Source organism: Phyllopteryx taeniolatus, chromosome 13 (assembly GCF_024500385.1).
Source record: "Phyllopteryx taeniolatus isolate TA_2022b chromosome 13, UOR_Ptae_1.2, whole genome shotgun sequence".
Classification (NCBI taxonomy): domain Eukaryota; kingdom Metazoa; phylum Chordata; class Actinopteri; order Syngnathiformes; family Syngnathidae; genus Phyllopteryx; species Phyllopteryx taeniolatus.
The window spans coordinates 9681917-9704023 of NC_084514.1; the positions used below are offsets into that span (position 1 = coordinate 9681917).

The 22107-nt window shown below is 41.0% G+C and overlaps 2 protein-coding genes across 13 annotated transcripts in view; both read right to left on the bottom strand.

Moving 5' to 3' along the window:
* atr (ATR serine/threonine kinase) overlaps positions 1 to 5848 on the bottom strand; it is a 39009-nt gene extending 33161 nt beyond the window's left edge. For both annotated transcript variants that reach the window (XM_061796091.1, XM_061796090.1), the window contains exons 1-7: positions 5626 to 5848; positions 5398 to 5489; positions 4265 to 4417; positions 2783 to 3466; positions 1562 to 1740; positions 468 to 601; positions 223 to 399 (exon numbers count right to left, since the gene is read on the bottom strand). In XM_061796091.1, the coding sequence (XP_061652075.1) occupies positions 223 to 399; positions 468 to 601; positions 1562 to 1740; positions 2783 to 3466; positions 4265 to 4417; positions 5398 to 5489; positions 5626 to 5678 (1472 nt within the window). In that variant the 5' untranslated portion in view covers positions 5679 to 5848. The remainder of the gene's footprint in view (positions 1 to 222; positions 400 to 467; positions 602 to 1561; positions 1741 to 2782; positions 3467 to 4264; positions 4418 to 5397; positions 5490 to 5625) is intronic.
* A 799-nt stretch (positions 5849 to 6647) lies between these two features.
* LOC133487891 (plastin-1-like) lies at positions 6648 to 20028 on the bottom strand. Of its 11 annotated transcripts, none has more exons than XM_061795133.1 (17): positions 19879 to 20020; positions 17373 to 17401; positions 17166 to 17241; positions 16491 to 16651; positions 16269 to 16398; positions 15486 to 15618; positions 15108 to 15189; positions 14273 to 14438; positions 13304 to 13446; positions 13022 to 13114; positions 12576 to 12771; positions 12415 to 12493; positions 11034 to 11148; positions 10812 to 10945; positions 9508 to 9631; positions 7973 to 8106; positions 6648 to 7052 (listed from the first exon to the last, which is right to left on the bottom strand). In XM_061795133.1, exons 3-17 carry the CDS (start codon positions 17233 to 17235, stop codon positions 6914 to 6916), a joined length of 1899 nt encoding a protein of 632 aa, XP_061651117.1. In that variant the 5' UTR covers positions 17236 to 17241; positions 17373 to 17401; positions 19879 to 20020; the 3' UTR covers positions 6648 to 6913. The 11 variants fall into 11 exon arrangements, 7 of the variants coding, with proteins under 7 accessions (XP_061651117.1, XP_061651118.1, XP_061651119.1 ...); XM_061795134.1 differs by having other exon boundaries at positions 17373 to 17418; positions 19879 to 19995; XR_009791481.1 differs by lacking the exon at positions 6648 to 7052 and adding exons at positions 8542 to 9075; positions 9211 to 9293 and having other exon boundaries at positions 7970 to 8106; positions 17166 to 17401; positions 19879 to 20028.
* Positions 20029 to 22107: the final 2079 nt, after the last annotated feature.

Sequence of the window (22107 nt, forward strand, 5' to 3'; positions counted from 1 at the left end):
TTGCACCCCTCATTTCCCTCCCCCCCCAAAAATTTGTAAAAATAAAATAAGAGTTGGGCTATACGGTTTCCTAAACTTTGAAAGCTACGCACTCCTTCACCATTCCAACAGACTTGGCACAACTCCTTCTCCTCTGCCCCTTACGAGTCTGCAAAGAACTTAACATGCATGGTTTTAGAATGTGAACAGAAGACGGAACAGTCACACGTGTTAATGCATCACCTAGTGGGCGAGGAGCAAATGGCGGCCAGTCGGAGGATGAGAGCGACGCCCCGAAATGCGGCGAGGCTTTGGGCGCTCTCGAGTTCTTCGGCATCAGAGTTGAACAGCGTCAGGAGCTCCTCCAAGCGGCGGCTAAGCGCGGCCCAGACCTTGCTGCCAGCACACATGTCCACTTCGCTGGAACACACAAACATAAAGGTCACATTTCTGAAGGCTTCTTTAATGGGAATTTTCCATCAACTCACGTGGGCGGCGACATATTCGGTGTCCCGCGGGCCGCTTTGCAAACTTTCTTGGCTGGAGTAGGCTCGTCCTGGGCTTGCCGTGTAAGCAGGGCCACCTCTGCTTTCAGCGCGGCTTTCAGGAAGCCCCCCGCACACTGAAGCATACAAGAGATACGCAAGGGAAACGGAAAAAAAGGAAAAATAACAAAAATGCATCATGTTACCAAAATGCATACTGTACTCAGTCATAGTGATACTAAATAATTCATTTTAAATTAATCTATATATAGTAACAAAAATATTTTTAAAAGCATGCTACTACAATACCTACAGCAATTATTCATTAAATGTATATTTAGATTATATAGGTGTAGTAATCAAACGTTTTTAAAATATGTATTGTTTTAAAATACAAATTGTAAATCTTGATGAATATACAATTATACAGGATGTATATTAGAAAAAAACGTGCAGCATATTAATAAAATACACTGTAATTATTGATAATACGTAATTATAAAGTTTAATAAAAATATGTATCCTATTAATAAAATGCATTTAAAAAATCAATATAAAAATACCTGCTGTCCTGATTCATAAAAATATTTAGCAAATTACAAACTGTACATATTACATTGAAAAATATTTATTGTATTACTTTAGTCATAGCAATAGCTACAGTACATACACATTTGTATAGCATTGCAGTAAAACACAAACTGTAATATGCATAATATATTAATAAAATACACTGTAATAATTATAATACATCTGTTTAAAATGTATCAAGATAAAATAATTATCAGTCAGGGAGCTCAGAGTTCACAAGATACAGTATGTTTAATATGTACAAAATATAACAGATTAATAAATATACAATACAGAGAGATTGCCATGTATACCCCTTGGGTAATTTTTTAAAATCTAATTTATCATTATTTTAAAAGAAAAAAATATCTATTAAAATGTTCAATTAATGACCTCTAAGATTGGATTCACCCCAAACTTGCTGACCACTCATCCAGGTTGATAAACTTTAGACAAAAGTTGCGTACTAACAAAAAAGCCTTGGCGGCGGTACTATCAACTACAAAAAAAAAAGAAGAATACTGTACTTCAGCTTGAGTTTCCGTTCCCACGGTGCGCACCAGCTTCCCACAGACCTCCGCCACTCGCCTTCTCTGGAGCAAGGCGCCGCTCTCGTAACCGGCGGCGACCGACAGCGCCAAGTCCAAGGCGTGGCACAGAGACTGGGTTACCTCCGTCCCCAAGGGGGCGTCGGCCTCCGGGGTTCCTACGCATTAGAAATGTCTCAATTCCATATACTTTTTTCAGACCTAAACGATGTTGTAATAATAATTCCCAGAGGTATACAGTGGGCTGGCAACCAGTTGAGGGTGTACCCCGCCTCTCGCCCAAAGTCAGCTACGATAGGCTCCCCTCACTTCCCAGTGTGCTGGGTTTTTTTCTGTTTTTGGGAACCTATAGCTACTCTTTCGGCAATGCTCTAAGATGTCACAAGATGGCGTCAAAGCCCAGCAAATAGAAACGTAGTAAATGTTCGGACGATGTTTTTTTTTTTTACAGGCGAGCGCAAATTCGAGTATGAAGGCTGTATGGTGCCAGTGAACTCAACTCGACTCACTTTACAATAAGCAGCACTTTAGCGAATAGTGAACAATTCTTCAAAAATGAGGCTTCAAGCTGTTCAATGCCACACCCAGTTGAAGTTGACTGTCAAACTAATTTCACATCTACACTTGATGCTTGTTGCACATTATTTTATTCTTAGTATAGTTATATTTTTATCATCATCCGTTTCTTGCTGCACAATCGGACCGAAAAAAATCCTAGTTGCGAATGTGTCTTTCACTGACTGAAATTGGCAATAAAATGGATTATGATTCTGAATTTACTACATTACACTTTAAAATAAATGGCTTACATAATAACACCGAAAGTACAACGATGCTAGCGTGTATGCCAATTAGCTGGGCACTGGTCCCATCTTGTAGCATAGTAGGGCGTTACAGAAAAAAATGTTGCAGAAAAGTGCAAATAGGTGTGTTTTTCACCATATAATGGAGGATAGGCACAAACATTTTTTTTTTTTTAATATATTTTCAGTTATATTACTAGCTTGCAATGGGGGGAAAAAGAGCATTGACCCAATACAAAAATAGCTGTGTAAAAAATTTCTTCCTGCTTCGGCCATTATGATTGATAGACGCTCATATTCTAAAAACTATTGATTTTGATTCAAACAGCTCAAAGGAAATATAAAATTCAAATTTTTTTTTGTATTGTTGCTAAGGGGTTCAAATTAAATTCCATACTTGGGTAGGAACACTGGGCCTCCGCGACGGTGCAGACGCACTCCAACACCTGCGCCAGGTACGTGGGCTCCAAGTGGGTGCCGCCCTGGCAAAACACGCACCGGGTCAGACCGAGCAGCTCCCCCTCGTACCCGCCTGCTTGCGTCTCCAGCACGTGGAGGAAGGCGGCGATGAACTGGTATCCCTGCGCCTCCGGGAAGCCCCCAAGCTCCACCAGCCGCCTTAGCATCGTCATGGCGACCGTCCTCAGCCGGGTGTTACCGTGCGCCAGGATGTCGCAGGCGATCTCCCAGGCAAGCCTCAGGTCACGCGGGGAGATTACACCCCTGATGACGTCAGTGACAACGTACAGCGTCGCCGCAGCAAGCGTCTCTAACGCCGACGGTGAGGCCAGAACGAGAGGCAAAGGGGTGAGGTGGGCGCAAGGCGGGGAAACGGCGAAGGAGTGAAGGGCAGCGGGCCAAAGGCTGGACGAGCGGGAGGTCACGTGGGCGCGCAGGATGCCGCCCAAGTCGTGCGCCAGGAGGATGAGGTCGTGTGCCAGGCTTGCGAAGATGAAGGCCGCCCGGACGAGCAGGGAGTGCAGCAGGGAGCAGAGGGCGGCACGCGCCCGCCCGTGGATGGTGCTGCAGTCCGGGGCGGCGGCCACGCGCAAAAGACGCAGCGACACCCACTTGCTGAAATCTGGAGCAAAGGGAAACGAGAAGAGACCATAAGATGCCTGGGAAAGTCGGACACATTTCGGACGAAGTACAGTGAACCCTCGCCAAGTCGCGGTTGGGGCCAGGGGGTGTCCAATCTCAGTGAATTTTGGCTATTCGTGTCGGGTCTTGGTCCCTCGCCCTAACAAATAGTGAAGATTCACTGCACTGTCATAATTGGGGGTGTCAAATTACCACACTAATTGTGATTAATTATGTACAATCATATTTAGTTCGTTATGATTTTTAATCGCTTTAATCTATTTTTTAATCTATGTCCTGTTTCCTGCTTGCAAGCATGTTGTCCTGCCGAGCTGGCTTGTATTTGTGATGCTTTGGCTCCCTCTGCCGGCGTTTTAGGGTAATTATATTCTTGTTAAATTTGAGTGACAGGTAGATTTGCTGTCATAGAAGCAGGTTTATCCCTTCACATCATCGTCCGCACGGCTCACGTTCGCAGCAAAGAAGTAGCGAGCCATCGCACACCAAACTCTTCACCAAACTAAACTTGAGAACGCCTCACGTATGAGTAAGTCAGGCTGACGAATGTACTTTTTTTATAATGAACAATACTATTTTTGTTGTGCTAACTTACAGCGATGTAATTGATATTTTATATATACATATCAGAAACAGAGAAAGGGATGCAAATGGATACGATTCCATCTGTTGAAGTTTGTTAAAAATAATAAATTACTTTATAAAGCTAATTTTGGGGGTCATTTATATTGATATTTTGATCTGCCACAATAATGACAATTTTAAATGAGGCCTGTCTTACCGGTACAGCCCTGCGTGGCATCTGGGTAGTCTGCGGGCTGGCAGGCAGGGTTGGCAAACATGAGCGAGGACGACTTGATGATGTGCTGTACAAAGTCCAGCAGCATGACGCAGGCGGGCTCCGAAGTGGACTTTTTGTTCAGCCCGAGAGACACTAAAGGAATGACATGCTCTTCTTTAGACAGCAAAACCAGTTGAAAGTGAATCAACTACAGGAGCCGTTGTGACTAAGTTGCTTCAATGCACGGTTAATAAATTCTAAGCAATCAACAGAATGCATAATCAATTCAATGAATAATTGATTGCTGTGCCATTCCCTAATCAATATAGCACATACACACGTGGACAATCGTGTGCGTTTTGAGTGGTGGCGGAAGCGCAGTTTTCGGCGTTTCAACGTGTTCACGTTTTTTACCTTACCAATATATACCATTAATGACGACGTAGAACAAGTGTCATTGTTTTAATTACGACTTTGAAATTTCTCGAAAGCCTCGGACAAACATTTCCTGTATTTACTGTTGATAAGCCCCCCCGTCAAAAGCTTATGCAATGCAAGTAATTTGAGTTTTCAAATACATATCACAGAATTTTTGGGATACGTTTTGATGTTTTTATCAAATTTTAAGTAAATTGGTTGTCTTACAGACACACTTTTTGGATGTGCAGTTGGCCAACTCATTTTTGGCACGTGCCACATCGTAGTTATGACTTCCCTCGGAGGGCCGCTACAACTGTGAACCCATATAAATGAAAGATCACCTCATATACTGTAATTACATACAGTATACACAACACATTGATGAATAACCAGTTTTGAAATCAGAAGCCTATAAAAAAACGTTTTCGACTATTACATTTCTTTTCAAAGTGGGATTGGTAACAAAAAAATGCTTGCAAATAACTCAATGGTATTACACCAGAACACAATGAGCAATTTTGATTTGCTTTCGCGGGCCACATAAAATGATGTGGCGGGCCGGATCTGGCCCCCGGGCCACCAGTTTGACACACGGTTTACTGCTTTCGTTGTAGCACTTTCGAGACATGTCCAATCTCTAAAGTCCGAAAAGAATATATTTGTTTTTATTGATGAATTTATTCATAAACAAACAAACGTTTATTCGGGTTTACCCGCGTCTACGTCAGTCAGGATCCTGTCAATGAACTGACACAGAATCTGTCGAGGTTTCTTAACAGCTTCGTCGTAATCTCCGGGGCTGGCGCTGGAAAAAAAAAAAAAAACATAGCGTGAACTTAAAAAGTCTCTTTAAATAACATTTAGCAGCTATAGCGAATGTACATATATGGCGAATGTGCTCTGTTAGCTTAGCCTGTTCGTCATTAGCCGACCGGAGTTACCTGGCAAGCTCCTGAAGAGCCGGAATCATGGTAGACATCTCCAGCCCCTCCATAGTCGACGTGGTCACCGTGTTGTGTCTTTTAAATAATGGCTAAGTCATGTTGGAGAATTAAGGCGAGTTTGAACGAGCACGCCGGTCAAAAGTTTCGCTCCTTTTTGACGTAGTTGTTTTGGTGGTACGGAAAGTACCGAGGGCCGAAAAGCTCGCAGCCAGCGATGTTGTTTGTAAACATTTGTATGCAAATAGACGGGTCTGTGGCGTGCCTGCCCAACCATCAAGTGTTAAATTAAACCAAGTAAATCTTGAATTATCTGCCTATTTCTGAAAATGTGTCTATGAGCGAGTCATTCTTTCCACTAATAGTTTTACTTATACTATAATGTAATCCTTTTTACTGATTTTCTTTATAATTGGTTATAAATAATTGATCATTTATTCGTTTTTATTTAGCATTTTTCATTTTCATATAATGAAGTCATTTTCTATTTTTGGATATATACTTTACATACATACTTTAATTTTTATATTTTAACTATTTTATGCTAAATTATTTAAAATTATATCTATTTCAAATGTGTGCTGTAATCAGATTGGTATATAAATCATATTTATTTTATTGAATACATTTGATTAAAGTTTTTCTATACTCTATTTTTTTACCGTCTATTAAATAATTTTTTTCTATAATTATTTTGATGCATTTTTTCTTCTAGGATTAAATTTTTTTATCCCATAATTACTTTTTTAATTTTTAATGTTTTAATCTTAGTTAGGTTGTTTGAAATGGGGGGGAAATGCATCTGTTCTTTAAGCACAAAACCCAACAATAAACCTTATTATACTGTATACTGCCCGGATAAGTGAAAATAAATGGATGGATGGATAAATTAAATTGGGCTCATTACTTTTTGACTGCCTCTCATGACAAAAATCACATTGCACAGACAGAACTTCAGCCCCAATTCCTTGAATTTCATTGACAATGACTCCAGTGCAATCAGTCACAACTCACGTAGCACCTTAGTATATTAATGTTTTTATTTGCTAGTAACCATGTTCAGTCTACCACATTTAATGACATAAAGCTTCACAGTGAAAAATTCAATCATTTTGGTTTTATCTCATCCATTCCAATGACCAATTAAAATACTGGGGCGAGGCGGGGGACAATCACAGGAAATAAAAATGCAGTTTTTATATGAAGGAGGCATGATCATTTTTCAAAAGACTATGAATGAGGAATCAAGCAAATAATGCAAAAACATTTGTGATTTGGGGGGGGCGGTTTAGCGATGGGCCTTTTTCAAACCATGGCCCATGAGGCAGGCGAACAGCGTCAGCACCATCTTCGGATTCACCTCCACCAAGTCATCAGGCAGAGCGTAGACACGAGCGCCGATCTTCCGGGCCAATGAGATCGCATATCTAGAAATAGGAGAGGATACAGGATGACTTGGCGAGAAATACCGGCGATGCAAATAAGTCACACACCAATTCCCTGCAATAATCGGATTCATATAGTTTCCTGTGATTCTGCATGTGCAAATGTGGTGTAAATTGGTCGACTGTAACGTACTCAGGTCGGCATATGGCTCATATATATTTTTTCAAATTTAATGCATTTTATCAACTACAAATGCGTCTTGCTGTGCTAATGAATATAGCTTCTGAACAGTTTCATCTTTATAAATTCTTACTTTATTTTTAATGGAACATTCACTTATCTGGTTTTTCCTATGAAGGAATATTGTCTAAATTGTGGATATCTGTCAATAGGTCAACAGGGTATGGTGGGTTTCAAATGGTTTTTAAATAGTTACACTACTGTTAAATTTTCAACAGGGTAACTTGTAATTGCAATAGACTACATTTCCAAAGTAATATTCCCAACAATGGTAAAAAGTACGGTAAGTCTCAAGGCTTAACCAATAGGCATAGTCGAGTCCCCACTAAATTTCAAGCAAGTGGAGTCATGTCATGACTTGGCTTAAGCAAGTTCTAAGTCAAATCATTAAATTTTGCAGTCACAACATACTACCGGTAGTTAGCTGGACAAATGAATTTGCAATGAGTCTTTTGAATGGTTTGCCCAAAAATAAATAAATAAATAAAATAAATAACTTTTCCTTAAAAAAAAACAAACAAATGGCATGATATATTGAAAATGCAGATTTTCAACTGGTGTGTCATGTCGTCCGAATCTAAGTCAATTCGAGTCTCATGAATACCAAGTCAAAGTAAGGTCAAGTCTTTCATAGGTTTTAGTAAAGCAAGTCCCAAGTCCTCAAATTGGCGATTTGAGTCCACCCATGGTAAATCCACTGTGCTCAGTGCTGAGCGTTTACTTGGCGTTGTTGAGTTTGTCGGCAGTCTTCATCACGCTTCTCTCCGGTCTTGTCACCATGTCCCACTTGACGGTGCCGGGAGCGATGGCGTCGATCAGGTCAATCACTGGCAGGCTGGTGCTGATGTGGAGGTCCTGCGGAAACACAAACAGATTTAAAAGGAACATATGAGAACATATTATCACCACTGTTAAGTACAGGAACAGAATAAGCTTTTTATCGAATAACAGGATAGGTTCTAAAAATAAATAAATAAAATTTGAAAAAAATCTGTGAACATACCAATGTGCAAATACTGAACCACAAATTCTGTATGTAGGGGTTAAATGTACCGTATTTTCACGACCATAGGGCACACTGTATTAAAAGGCGCAGTCTCAGTTACGGGGGATATTTCTGTTTTGAACACATACATAAGGCGCACCGTATTATTGGGCGCAGGTATGGTAAAATATACGCTAGCTTAAAACATACGGTAGCATGCAGGCTAAAACAATGTTTTTAAAAAGGCAGTGGGAGCAAAACGGAGTTCGGTTGTACTTTATTGAAGTATTTAACAATGTACTCACGTTATTTTTTTATCAATCCTCATCCACAAATCCATCAAAGTCCTCGTGTTCTGTATCCGAAATGAACAGTTGGGCAAGTTCTCAATCAAACACGCCAGGTTCGACTCAGTCTCGTTGCCGTGCGAAAGCTCGAACAACAGTGCAAGCAGACACGTTAGCCCATCATCCACAATCCCCTTACAAATGGTGGCGTAACTCTTAGTCTTAGTAAAGCTGTGTTCGCCATCTGTCATCCATCGCTTCCACGCCGCTCACAACTTCACTTTGAACGCCCTGTCTACACGGATGTCCAGCGGTTCGTCAAGCCTCCCGGAATGATGGCAAACCCCCAGTTATTCTCTGCTCATTAATCAATTGCTCGAGTTGGTCTTCCAACTCGGGCCACCTCACCTTGTTTCCGCGTTTTGTTTTTCTTTTTTTTACGCGAAATCTCAGCTTCGTCTTCTTGACTTGGCGAAGCTCGTTTTCCTACTTCCTCCACTTGCAAACCATGGATTCGTTGATCTTGAATTCTCTCGCGTGTGATCGAGGGTCCTTAGCCAAACCGATGTTTTGGACAATGCACACCCCGGAAATGGTCCCAGTCAGCAAAGTGGTAAAAAAAAAAAATATAATAATAATTTAAAAATTAATTACAAAAGAATAAACACCTAGGCGCTATATCCCTACTGGGGGCGTGGCTTTAGCGTCCTTCCCCTGTCCTCAGCCACGTCCGCTTTTCCTCTGTGTAAACAGCGTGTCGGCAGGAAATGCTAAAAAAAATAAAAAAATAAAAAAAGTCGAGCGGAGCACTCATCACACAACAACATTTATAGATGTTGGAACTCGGTGCACACATAAGGCGTGCCCCATTATAAGGCGCCCCGTCCATTTTGGAGAAAATTTTAAGACTTTTAAGTGCGCCTTATGGTCGTCAAAATACGGTACTTGTATATTAGACAGGTGTACTCACACACACACATTCACCTTGAAGCTGCTGATGTGCGAATCTTTACGCTTTTGGCTCAGGGTGGTGTTGACCCAGTTAAGAATGATCTGCTCTCCCACCTTCTCGCCATCGCCAAGGTCTGATAACACCAGCATTGTGTACCTGCGAGCGCGACAAGAGGCCACCTGCGTTGTAAAAAACCATCAGCCTTCAAGCACACCTACCGGTAGCTGTTATTTACTTATATTAATAAAATATTATACTGTAACTACATTTATTTGTAATTTTTATTACAATCATAAACAGTACAATACATTTTAAAAATGAATACATTTTTGACAGCTATCATACAGATTTATTTCATCAGTCTGTTTGGGGGATGCATTTCAGTTTTTCATTTCAATTGTGAATATAGGAAAAACTACATAGTACATATAAATACAGTACTGGAATAATTATTTTTTTCCTGTTATTAAAATGAGTACACTTGCACATTTCTTTTTGTTGTTGTTAAAACATGGCAGTCATTTCGAAACAATTTAAGAATTATGAATATATATATATATATATATATTTGAATGTCTGGGTTGTGAGGGCACTAATTGCATAAGGCAGAAGACAACTCCCTGTTCATGACTCCAGACTATGTATGACCGAGCTTGAGAAAAATAGAAAGGCATTACTTAAAAGCCGCCAACCGGGTTGTATTCGCACGTCATCTCCTTTCATGCAAGTTTTTCTTCAATTGTAATTTTCATTTTTCGCAAAGTGCTTGTCCTATCTCTTGTCTACTCTAAGGGGTCACATTTTTCCTTCGACATAGTACAGTTAAAATTATTTGAATTATTTTTTTTTAATTAAAATGAGCACAATCAACTAAATTAAATAACATATGCAGTTACTGTATCTATAAAATGTATTTTTAAAATTATAATATACAGTAGGTAACATTGTTAAATTATATACAGTCCTATTAGAATGATTTTAAATCATTGTATTTAATTAAAAATAGTGCAATGAAAATAGATATATTTTAAATCAATTACTGTTACAGACATTGCAGTCGTTTATAAATATATTGAAAATATTTTAAATATTTTTACATTTATATACAAATATATCATCTCATTGAAATGTGTAGTTACAATTATTTTATTTCATAACAATTAGTACAATTTAAAAAAAAGTCTAAAAATATATGAGCTGTATTCTTAAAAATGTCCCATTAAAACCAGTGGCATGTAAAAGGCCCTCCAGGCAAACCATTCAAGACTTTCAACGCAATTCAACCTCCCACAATACAGGATGTCAGTGTTACAATTCGTGAAAAGTCACAACACACCTCCTCATTAGTTGCCACACCAGCGCCAAGGTGTGCATGGGGCTTCCCTCGTTCAGGTTCTCGCCGCCAATGCCGACGAGGGAGAAGCGGGCCATGTTTCTGCCCAGGCCCACGGCGTAGTTGCAGTTCTCCAGCTGTGTGACAAAAAAAAAAAAAGTCAACGCCATGTTTTTGATTCAATTTGATTTGGTCCCATCACAATGGTGCTGTCACGAATCAAACCTTCTTCATATTAGCCCCCAAGGTGGGGTATGGCGGCTGGTTGACTTTCTTCCAGTTGACGGGAACGTTCACCTTCTCGTAGAGCTGCAGGATCACCAAACCGTCGCACAGATCGCTAAAATAAAAATAGAAATGTAGCATCATTACATTTATGTAAACATGTATTGTAATAGTTTTTATTTTTAGGATAAATTAATTATTTGGTTTGAATATTTATGATGCTGATTTTTTTAGTTTGGTTACAGATGTATTTTGGAGGGTGCAATAAAATGTAAAGTTATAAAAATAAATGAAGACATTATTGACAAATATGGCACAGATACATTTTGCTCTGTCATTTGGAGGCTGCAAATAAATAAAAAAACAAGGAAATGTATTTTTTATTAGTATAATTAAATCAAGTATTAGAACAATAAATTTAAAAAAATCATTTTGTACATGCATAGATTTATTTTGGAAGATGCAATTAAATAAAAATGAAATATATATATATATATATATACACACACGCAAGCACACACACACACACACACACACACACACACACACAACACACACATACACACACACACACACATTTGGCCTTACTCGTATCTCCTTATTGGCTTCAGCCAGCATTTTCACAAGGTCTTTTGCTTTTGTTATTGGGTTGATATGCATTTTTCGGACGAAAAGACGTTCATATCTGGGACACAGAACCCATCTCTTTCATGAGCAGGATGATGGCTGGACATTCCCATGGTGTTTATACTTGCATATAATTGTTTAAACAGACAAAGGTGACACCTTCAGGCATCTGGAAATTGCAGCCAAGATTGAACCAAACGTGTGCAAGTCCACCATTCTCCTCCTATCTTGGCGGATTTCTTTTGATTTTATTTCCATAATGTTACACGAAGAAGCAATGTTTCAGGTGTGCCTTCAAATAAATCTATAGGCGTGTCTCTAATTAACTGGTATGGCATCAATAAACTATATAAGAATGGATGAAAATCATAAGCTTCCAAAGACTGTTATCATTCCCAAATTGTTTAAAGGCATAGTATTCTTACCGTATGTAAACTTCTGACTTTGAAGAAAGTAATTAAAAATTATCTATAACCACCCTTCTCTCATTATTCTGGCATTTAGAAACTAGAAATAATTTTGGTAATCCTAATTGACCTAAACAGGAAAAAAAATCCAGTCTGATTTCATGTCAGACAGTGAGAAAAAAAAAAGCATGTCTTTATATATATATATATATATATATATATATATACCTATGTATGTAAACCTCTGGCTTCAAGTGTACAGTGTATAAATATACTTTTAAAAGGGCTGTATAGAAGGCAGGAGACACTCTGGTAGAAGCGGGTACACATTTTGTGATCTGACTTACTGGTACATGTGGTTCACGTAGGGATTCACACCCAAGGAGTTGATCCAGTTGCGGAAGGTTTTCTCTTCGCGGCTCTCGGCTGTAAAGACAGGACATTCCCGCCATCACCCGCACGTTCCCTTATTAATCGAGTAGAATGTCAAAGAGTCCGGTGGCCTTACGCTCCAGTTGGGCGGCCTCCAAGGCATTGACATGCCCCCTCTCCAGGGCCGGGTGCGTGTTGAACAGGTTGGCCACAAACGCTAAATTGAGCTTGCTGTTGCCCGAGGTGACGTCGTGCGCCGTCACGAACTGTCGGCAGTCCAGACGCGACGCCTGCTGCAGCATCAGCTCCGCCCGCCGGTTCAGGTCCCGATCCTTCAAAGACAAATTATGTGACACTTCACTGGTGCGGCGTATCTATAGCTTGCTCTTAACTCACATTTTGTCTTGCAACTAAGCAAAAATTTAACAAGCGACAGCTAATAACTTGGGAAAAAAGTAAGAAAAAAATTATTTTTCACACAGAGAGGAACTAGGACCTCGCCTGTGCCAGCCTGGGAAATCGAACCCCCGATCCTTTGGTCACAGGCCATATTTGTATCACAGTTCCACTAAAATGACTCACATTAAGGCCGCTCATGTCGATTTTGACACTCCTGTAGTCGTGCTCCCCACGGGGAGCGATCTGGTCCAGGAGGTGGAAGTAAGCGCGAGAGTCCTGCAGAACAAGTAGGCTCAGTGATAACGTCCGTATACAGAAAGTTTAGTATGTTGGTTATTTCGGGTAAAATTTCAGGATGACTCTAAAATGTACGATAACTTTTAAAGGTTAACGTAACATGACCTTCTCTAAACCTTCAAACGCACATTTCCAACTGTTCAAGTGTTTGTGTATTGTCAGAAGGACCTTGATGTCCTCGCTGAAGTTGCTGATGCTCTTGGTGCCGGCGTTTCGCAAATGGTAGTTGACCCAGCGTAGCAGCAACTGCTCGGGAGAGAGAGACATCAGGTGGTCCAGACTCTCTCCCTCGGTCAGGAGGCAAATCATGCCTGCAAACACGCACACAAGCACGGCTCATTGGACTGCGTTTAAGGTTGAATGAAGGTTTTATAGGCAGGCACACATTAGCCAGAGGGCGGTGCAATACTGCAAAATTTGATAAAATTATCACTCCACAACAGATGCATTTAAAATATAACAATGGATCTGGAAAGGGAAAAAAAGAAGTCTAGCAATATTTTCTTATTTTATTTTAGTAGAAAAATATTTTATTTAAAAATGTGTAATTTTATTTTTTTAAATGTATTTTATTTTAGTTCAAACATATTACATTGTATTATTTTTATTTTATTTTAGTAAAATAGTTATTGGATTGCATTATATGAATTAAAATAGAAAATACAGATTTTAAATATTCTAGTTTTTTTGTTGAAAGAAAAAACAGATTGTCGTGACATTTTAAGTTTATGCTACTTCAGTAATTGTACATTTTATTTGACAAAGCACATTTTTTGTTATTTTATTTAATTCAGAATTATTTTTAATTTAGTAAAACCAGTATTATATTTTAGTTTCCTTATAACAGATAACTGTATTCATTTAACCGATTAATTAAAAGATATACATTTTAGTAAATTATTTTGCTATTTTACTAAAAACATTTGTTTTTATTTCATTTATTTTAGTAACAATTTATTTTGTTTTATTTCACTTCTGTAAAAAAAAAATTATTTTGAGCAAAACAAGGCATTTGTAATTTAAAAAACTATTTAATTTGAACTAAAGGATTAACAATATAAAACAGTAACAATATAAATAGGTGTTACAAATGACAATGTATAAAAAAAATGCATTTTTGTGAGCGCATGCGCTGACCTTCATTCCGTCTGATTTCTATATCAGCAAAGAGGCCCACTTTGATAATCTGCCAGAATAACCCCAGCACCAGATGAGGTTTCCCAACCATCAGATCAAGAGCGTCGATGTTCACCACCGTGCAGCCGATGGCCGAGGCTGAGTTCAGCGCCAGGACAAGATTTTCCTAAAAATGTGCCCCCAAGAAAATAAAATCAAAACACACCTTTTAACCCTCATGTTACGTTTCCGGTCAAATTTAAAATGTATTTAATGAATGCATCTTTTTTTCCCTCTAGAAAAATATTCCAACAAATGGAAAAGAAAAAAAATCCGTTTTATTTTCTTTGTCTAAATGCACATATGTATTTATTTCATTTGAGGGTTTAGTGCTTAGCACGTCATTGCATTGCACTTTTTTCAGGATTGTTGTTGTTGTTGAATATTTTTTTCAAATAGTTTATCTAAAACTAATGGTGATTGTAAATTACTGTTATACATTTAAATATGTTAATTTTACATGCATGAATTTTTTTTTTAAATGAAAAGATTTTAGGATCATAATGTAGTGATATTTTATTTTTGTAAAAATGTTGAGAAATACACACGTACAAATACATTGTAATACGCATATGTTTTTTTTTTTTGTTTGTTTTAAAAATTTGTTATGAAATGAGTTCCACTGCACAAGGGTCAATACTCTATTGTACAGGCTCTTCCGCAAAGTCCAAATATAATCAACGGCAGCTTTATCTCCGGGACAGCCTCAATCACAGTTATTGTCGTTCATAAAAAGATAACTTTGCACTTTGGTGGCAACAGATTGTCATAACAATGTGTGTTTTCAGGCACTCACAGTCATTGTGAACGTAGTGAGCTTCCGGGTGTTGATGACTCTCTCATCGATGGTGTCGGGCTGGGAGAGATTGATCATTTTGCTGCGAGGGAGAACAGAAAGTACAGTTTATATATATATATATATATATATATATATAGAAAACTTCCGCTAACAACCCAGACTATACTTAGCTCCTCCCCGATATACAAAGATCTTAGGTCTCTCAGTTGAGATGTATCACTTCAACAATACTTCCTCAAAAACAACGACCATATATTTTTGGGGCATCAATTATTCTCAAATTTTTTATATTCACGTCGGGTCTTGGTCCTTAATCCCTACAAATAGCAAGGGTTCACTGTGTACACAGTACAGTATATACATTATGTAACTTACCACAGGAGGATGCCATCGCGGACAGAGGTGAAGAGGCTTTCGTCGTCAGGGTTCATGGGCAGCAGGTGGCGGCAGTCAGGATCTTTGGCCAATGCTTTGTTGATCCAGTTGACAAAAGCCACCTTCTCCTCATCTACACACAAAAACACAACACACACAGTGATTCTCAACTGGTGGGTTGCGGACAACTAGTAAATAATTATTATACGTGTTCTTATTTAGATTTTTTCCGCTAGAGTAATGCGATTCTGATACCCTTCCCCCTCCCTGTGGGACTGGTCGGGGCATTTTGGTTGGGCTGGGGGTTCGCCCTGGCTCCTGGGGAGTGGGTGGCGTTCCCCTGACTAGGTCCCCCGCAGGACGGGCTCACTGGCTTGGCCGCGCTTGCGGCCCGCCCTCCTTCAATGTGCCGGCTCATCAACTCCGTACACCAGTTGACTAACATGCATGCGTTACGGTGTTCATTCACCAATAAGTTCCACAGACACGCCGTAGGCTTAAATGGCTTGTGCTGGGACCACTAATAATAACACAGGTTATTTTAATATATCCACTCACAGATTGCTACAGGTGTTTAGACACTATAAAAGCATCCCAACGTACCACTCATCAGTAGCACTTGCTTATTTCCCACATCCTGTCCTGCCCTGCCCTTTTCTGTCCTCTCTCATCTTCTCCTATTGGTTAGTTCTTAATATATCACATTAATTACAGAATAATATGGAAAGTCTGCCATTGTTCTGTTTATTCACATGCAGTTTGCGCTCTATTGTATTATCGCACCCGAGTAGGAGTGTTGTGTCCCGACGCTTGAGATTCCCGACATCCCCCCGAAGGACCGGATGCCATCCCTCCTGGTGATGGATTTGCGGAAGGTCTCGCTAAACTTCTTGCTCTTCAGCTCCTGATAGATCTAAAAAAAGAAAAAAAAAAGCATGCGTGTGTGTGTAGTAAAACTTAGCCAGAGTGTTCGAACGTGTATCATCTTTGGGGTTGTGAGCTCACGGAAACAAACTCCTCAAAGCTGATCTTCTCATCCTTGTTGGTGTCACCGGCCACGAAGGTCTCCACAATCTGCCGAACTTGGTATCCGGGGAGGGAGAAGCTGGCCTCGCGGAACAGCTCCTGGAGCTCAAAGTCGCTCACATAGCCGCTGTTGTCGATGTCTAAAGATATAAACACACATGCACACCAACACACACACAGATGCACAAAGAAACACATAGACAAACATGCACAAACAGACACATGTACATCCGCACATACAGATACATGCACAAATGCGCACACACACACACACACACAAATAAGGAGACACACACATATACACGCGCACACAAATCCGCACATACACCATCACAGACACAAAAACACACACACTATTTAAAATGTGTACTTGTGACTTTAAGCAGCAATTTATATATTTTATGTAAAATTACTGACATTATTTGTTGCCTGATGAGTAAAATGATTACTCACACATTCATGGGTTGAGGGCATACGTGGCCTAATGTAATATTGATGATTAACTTATATCCAATGATTTGCATTGAAAGTACACACACTCCACACGCCAAGCGAGCAATAAAAAAATAAAAAAATAATAATTAAAAAAAAACCCTGAGTCTTGACTTTATGGCTGGCTATAAAAGTTGTGTGAATGTGCATGTGTGAACTGACCAATTTTATTGAATGCCTCTCGGAGCTCTTCCAGGTCCTCCCTAGAAATGTGGGTAACGTGTTTGTCCATATTGGCCTTAAAAGCACACACGCGCGCGCGCACACACACGCACAAGCACGCACGCACGCACGCACACACACACACACACACACACACACTGCATCACCTTACAGTGGCTAAATAGGATTCTTGCAGCAAACGCTCACCTTTAACTCAGCAGCTCAGTATCATAAACCTGGCGATAGAAAAATGCTGTAAGTATAAGGGCATAAAGTCAGTACTATAACTGGAAGTCACTAGCATAACAGCCACCCCTTTTTGCATGGAGTCAAATATCCTTCAAAATCAACGAGGTTCATGCTTTACCTTGGACTAAATATCTTTGTATGAAAAATTTGTTGAATTGTTTGTTTAAATAATTAAATGAGTCACCCATATTTATAATCAATAAAAATGTCATAATTATTATCATCCAGGCGGCAAGGTGGCCGACTGGTTAGAGCGTCAGCCTCACAGTTCTGGGTTCCCGGGTTCAATCCCCGGCCCCGCCTGTTTGGAGTTTGCATGTTCTCCCCGTGCCTGCGTGGGTTTTCTTCGGACACTCCGGTTTCCTCCCACATCCCAAAAACATGCATTAATTGGAGACTCTAAATTGCCCGTAGGCATGACTGTGAGTGCGAATGGTTGTTTGTTTGTATGTGCCCTGCGATTGGCTGGCAACCAGTTCAGGGTGTACCCCGCCTCCTGCCCGATGACAGCTGGGATAGGCTCCAGCACGCCCGCGACCCTCGTGAGGAGAAGCGGCTCAGAAAATGGAGGGATGGATGGATATTATCATCCATCCATTTTCTTCCGCTTATCTGAGGTCAGGTCACGGGGGCAGCAGCTCAAGCAGGGAAGCCCAGACTTCCCTCTCCCCAGCCACTTCTTCCAGCTCTTCTGGGGGGATATCGAAGCATTCCCAAGCCAGCCAAGAGAAATAGTCTCTCCAGCGTGTCCTGGGTCGACCCTGGGGCCTCCTCCCGGTGGGATGTGCCCGGAACACCTCACCAGGGAGGCGTCCAGGGGGCATCCTAACCAGATGCCCGAGCCACCTCATCTGGCTCCTCTCAATGTGGAGGAGCAGCGGCTCAACTTTGAGCCCCGCCCAGATGACCGCACACCCTGCGGAGGAAACTCATTTTGACCGCCTGTATCTGCGATCTTGTTCTTTCGGTCATGACCCACAGCCCGTGACCATAGGTGAGGATAGGAACGTAGATCTACCGGTAAATCGAGAGCTTCGCCTTTTGGCTCAGCTCCTTCTTCACCACGACAGACCGATACATAGTCCGCATTACTGCAGACGCTGCAGCGAGCTGGCTGTCGATCTCCCGTTCCATTCTTCCCTCACTCGTAAACAAGACCCCAAGATACTTGAACTCCTCCACTAGGGGCAGGATCTCATTCACGACTCGGAGAGTGCACACAACCCTTTTCCGACTGAGGACCATGGTCTCAGATTTGGAGGTGCTGATTCTCATCCCTGCCGCTTCACACTCGGCTGTGAACTGCTCCAGTGAGAGTCGGAGATCACGGCTTGATGAAGCCAACAGAACCACATCATCTGCAAAAAGCAGAGATGCAATACTGAGGCCACCAAACCGGACCCCCCCAACACCTCGGGTGTGCCGAGAAATTCTGTCCATAAAGGTAATGAACAGAATCGGTGACAAAGGGCACCATTGGCGCAGTCCAACATTCACTGGAAATGAATCCGACTTAATGCCGGCAATGCGGACAAAGCTCTGACACCGGTCGTACAGAGACCGACCACCCCTTATCAAAGGGTCCGGTACCCCATACTCCCGATGCACCCCCCATAGAACTCCCCGAAGGAAACGGTCGAACGCCTTCTCCAAGTCCACAAAGCACATGTAGACTGGTGAATTCCCATGAAACATTGAGGACACTGCTGAGAGTGTAGAGCTGCTCCGCTGTTCTATAGCCAGGATCAAAACCACACTGCTCCTCCTGAATCTGAGATCCGACTTCCCGACGCACCCTCCTCTCCAGAACCTCTGACTAGACCTTACCAGGGAGGCTGAAGAGTGTGATCCCCCTATAATTGGAACACACCCTTCGGGCCCCCTTCTTAAAAAGGGGGACCACTAGGTCCACTAACCCGCTCTGCCAATCCAGAGGCACTGTCCCCAATGTCCACGCAATGTTGCAGAGGCGTGTCCACCAGGACAGCCCTACAACATCCAGAGCCTTCAGGAACTCCGAGCGGATCTCATCCACCCCCAGGGCCCTGCCACCGAGCGACCACCAAAGCTGCGTTCCACCTTGGCCCGCCGGTACCCATCAACTGCCTCTGGAGTCCGACAGGCCAAAAAAGCCTGGCAGGACTCCTTCTTCAGCTTGACGGCATCTTATCGCTGATGTCCACCAACAGGTTCAGGGATTTCCGCAACGACAGGCACCGACCACCATACAGCCACAGCCCCAGTCCGCCGCCTCAACAATGGAAGTGCAGAACAGGTCTATAGATTTTTGCTGTTCTGCCGGAGGTCGGAGTTGGAACTCTTTCTTACCAATTTCATGAAAAAAGGGCTACATGAATGCAACAATTATTACAGGCCTCTTGATAATACAAATGCTTGCCCACCCCTGTAGTCCTCTATACTGTATGATACCCTCACCAAAAAAATAAAAAAGACAAGTTGTTACCTTGAGAGTTCAGCTGGAAATCAAAAGGCCCCCCACCTGTCCACCACCAGCACGGACCCGATAGTCGGCGTTTTGTGCTCCGCAGACGAGGCAGGAAGCTGGAGAGCAGCTTATCACTCTGGAGGAGCGGACCTTTGGCCTGTTTGGACCCTGGGATGGGCGTAGGCAACACGGTTAACATTTAACACCTCAGCTTATTGCCCAAAAGTCTCAAGAAACCATCCCTGCAAAGAAGTCAGCCATTTTGGCTCAACGTTGCCATTGTAGGCTCATTTTTGCTATTTCCAGGGGTTCTGCATACTAAACGGATGGGAAAAGTCAGCCACTGAAGTCAGTTTTATCGGCGCCATAAAATTTGGCATGTCTTTCATGAGTAGACAACAACAAAGTTCTAGTTGCGGTTTTGAGTTTTTCCTTCCTGATTGGGGGGGTTTACATTAGGGGATGTTGTCAATCATTGCCAACTGTGAGTCTATTAAGCACTTTTAGACTCTTTTGTGATTAAGGGCTATCCAAATAAACTTGACTTGACAATAAGCCATGCCAGAAAAGACACAGGAAGTCAGCCAGTTTGGTTTGAAGCAAATATTTTAGGCTAATTTTTGCCATTTCCAAAGCTCCTTCAAATGCAGACTTCTACGACAGATTATCTGATTGACTCGCCAATGGTTTCCGTAGTGCACCCCAGAATTTGTGTTAAATCCAGCCCCAGTTTGACTTAGCAACATGTTTGTTAGATTGCTACCAAATTTGAAGGGTGTACAGTGTACACTAGACAGATGGGTGCCACTAAATTGCTAGAAAACTCAGTTTTCGTCATTGCTTGATGACTTGTCATAAAACACAACAGTATAACAACTTCGCACCTCAAATTTTTCAGAAATGTAGTATGGCCCTTGCAGGACTTTATAACAACTAAAAAGCCCCCCTCCCCCATTCTTTAGGAAGAAGGCTCTTGGCAGGTGATGACAGATACTATGCCTTGTAATAAACTAAGAACCAATAAAAAAAAACTACACCCTTGGAATGAAGGCTGAAGAAAACTTTAACACACATTCAAACCTAAAGCTTCCTTTTCTATTAATAACATCTGGGCCCACCTGCTTGGATCAGTGACATTCCATTACGGATAAAAACTTAATTGGGGGGGATTGCATTCAAAATGGCTCCAAGGTTTAGAGTCCAGCGCACAGTTACATCACCCTCTTTCCCTCTATTCAAAATCAAACTACCTCACACATGCTTTAAAATGTACACAAAAATCCATTTTCATACCTGCATTTTCCCTCCCAACACACCAACGCTTCCATGTTTCTTATGCTGCCTCCCGTGGACACATGATCAGCTCTTTTTGTTGGAAGTGCTCTCCGGTTACTGTGGCCCACCAACAACAGCTGATCCCAGAACAGCGGTGTGGACGAAGACCAGCAGGCCAAAGAAGACTGCGGCCTGGTATAATAAGCCTGCTGCATTATTCACTGGCAGCCTGGTGCACAAAGCGCATGATTGAGAATTGTATAAGAGTAAATGTTTTTAATTTGCATACTTTTGCACTCACTGGGTGCAAAATTTGACACAGTTGGACAAAAACTAATGTGCATCCAATAGTTTGGAACTGTTATTTACCATATTTGAAAAACTATGTTTAATATGATGGTAAGCCATGGTAACATTATACAGTTGGAACAATATAGGAAAATAAAAATGTGTACTTAAATAATTATATTAAAATGCAATTCACAGAAGTTTAAGATTTGGAGCTAAATAAAAGTTGTAAACCAAAAATGTCTTAAAGATTAGAAGCCAATGTATTGTATTATTTCACACACCACTAGAGTGAGCCCACGTACCTCTCGTGGCACTTGTACGACATTTTGAGTTATTTGCTAAAGATTTTTGCATAGTACAAAAACAAAGTCATTATATATTTTATTTATATTTATATTATGTTTTTATTACATTAGTTAGTGACATTTATTGTTATTATTATTTATACAACCGCAAATCTAGTGAGGATAAGCGGTACGGAAAATGGATGGATGGATGGATATTAGTTAGTGAATTTGTGTTGCGTTAACTTGCTTTTTATTTTAATATTCACAAAAATACAGGCAGTATTCTTGAATGTTATTACCTTATTTTAACGTACCTTTTGATATACAGCATTAATTCAGCAGAAATAATAACTGGGCTGCATTGGAATATCTCTATTAATATACGAGCCAGAAA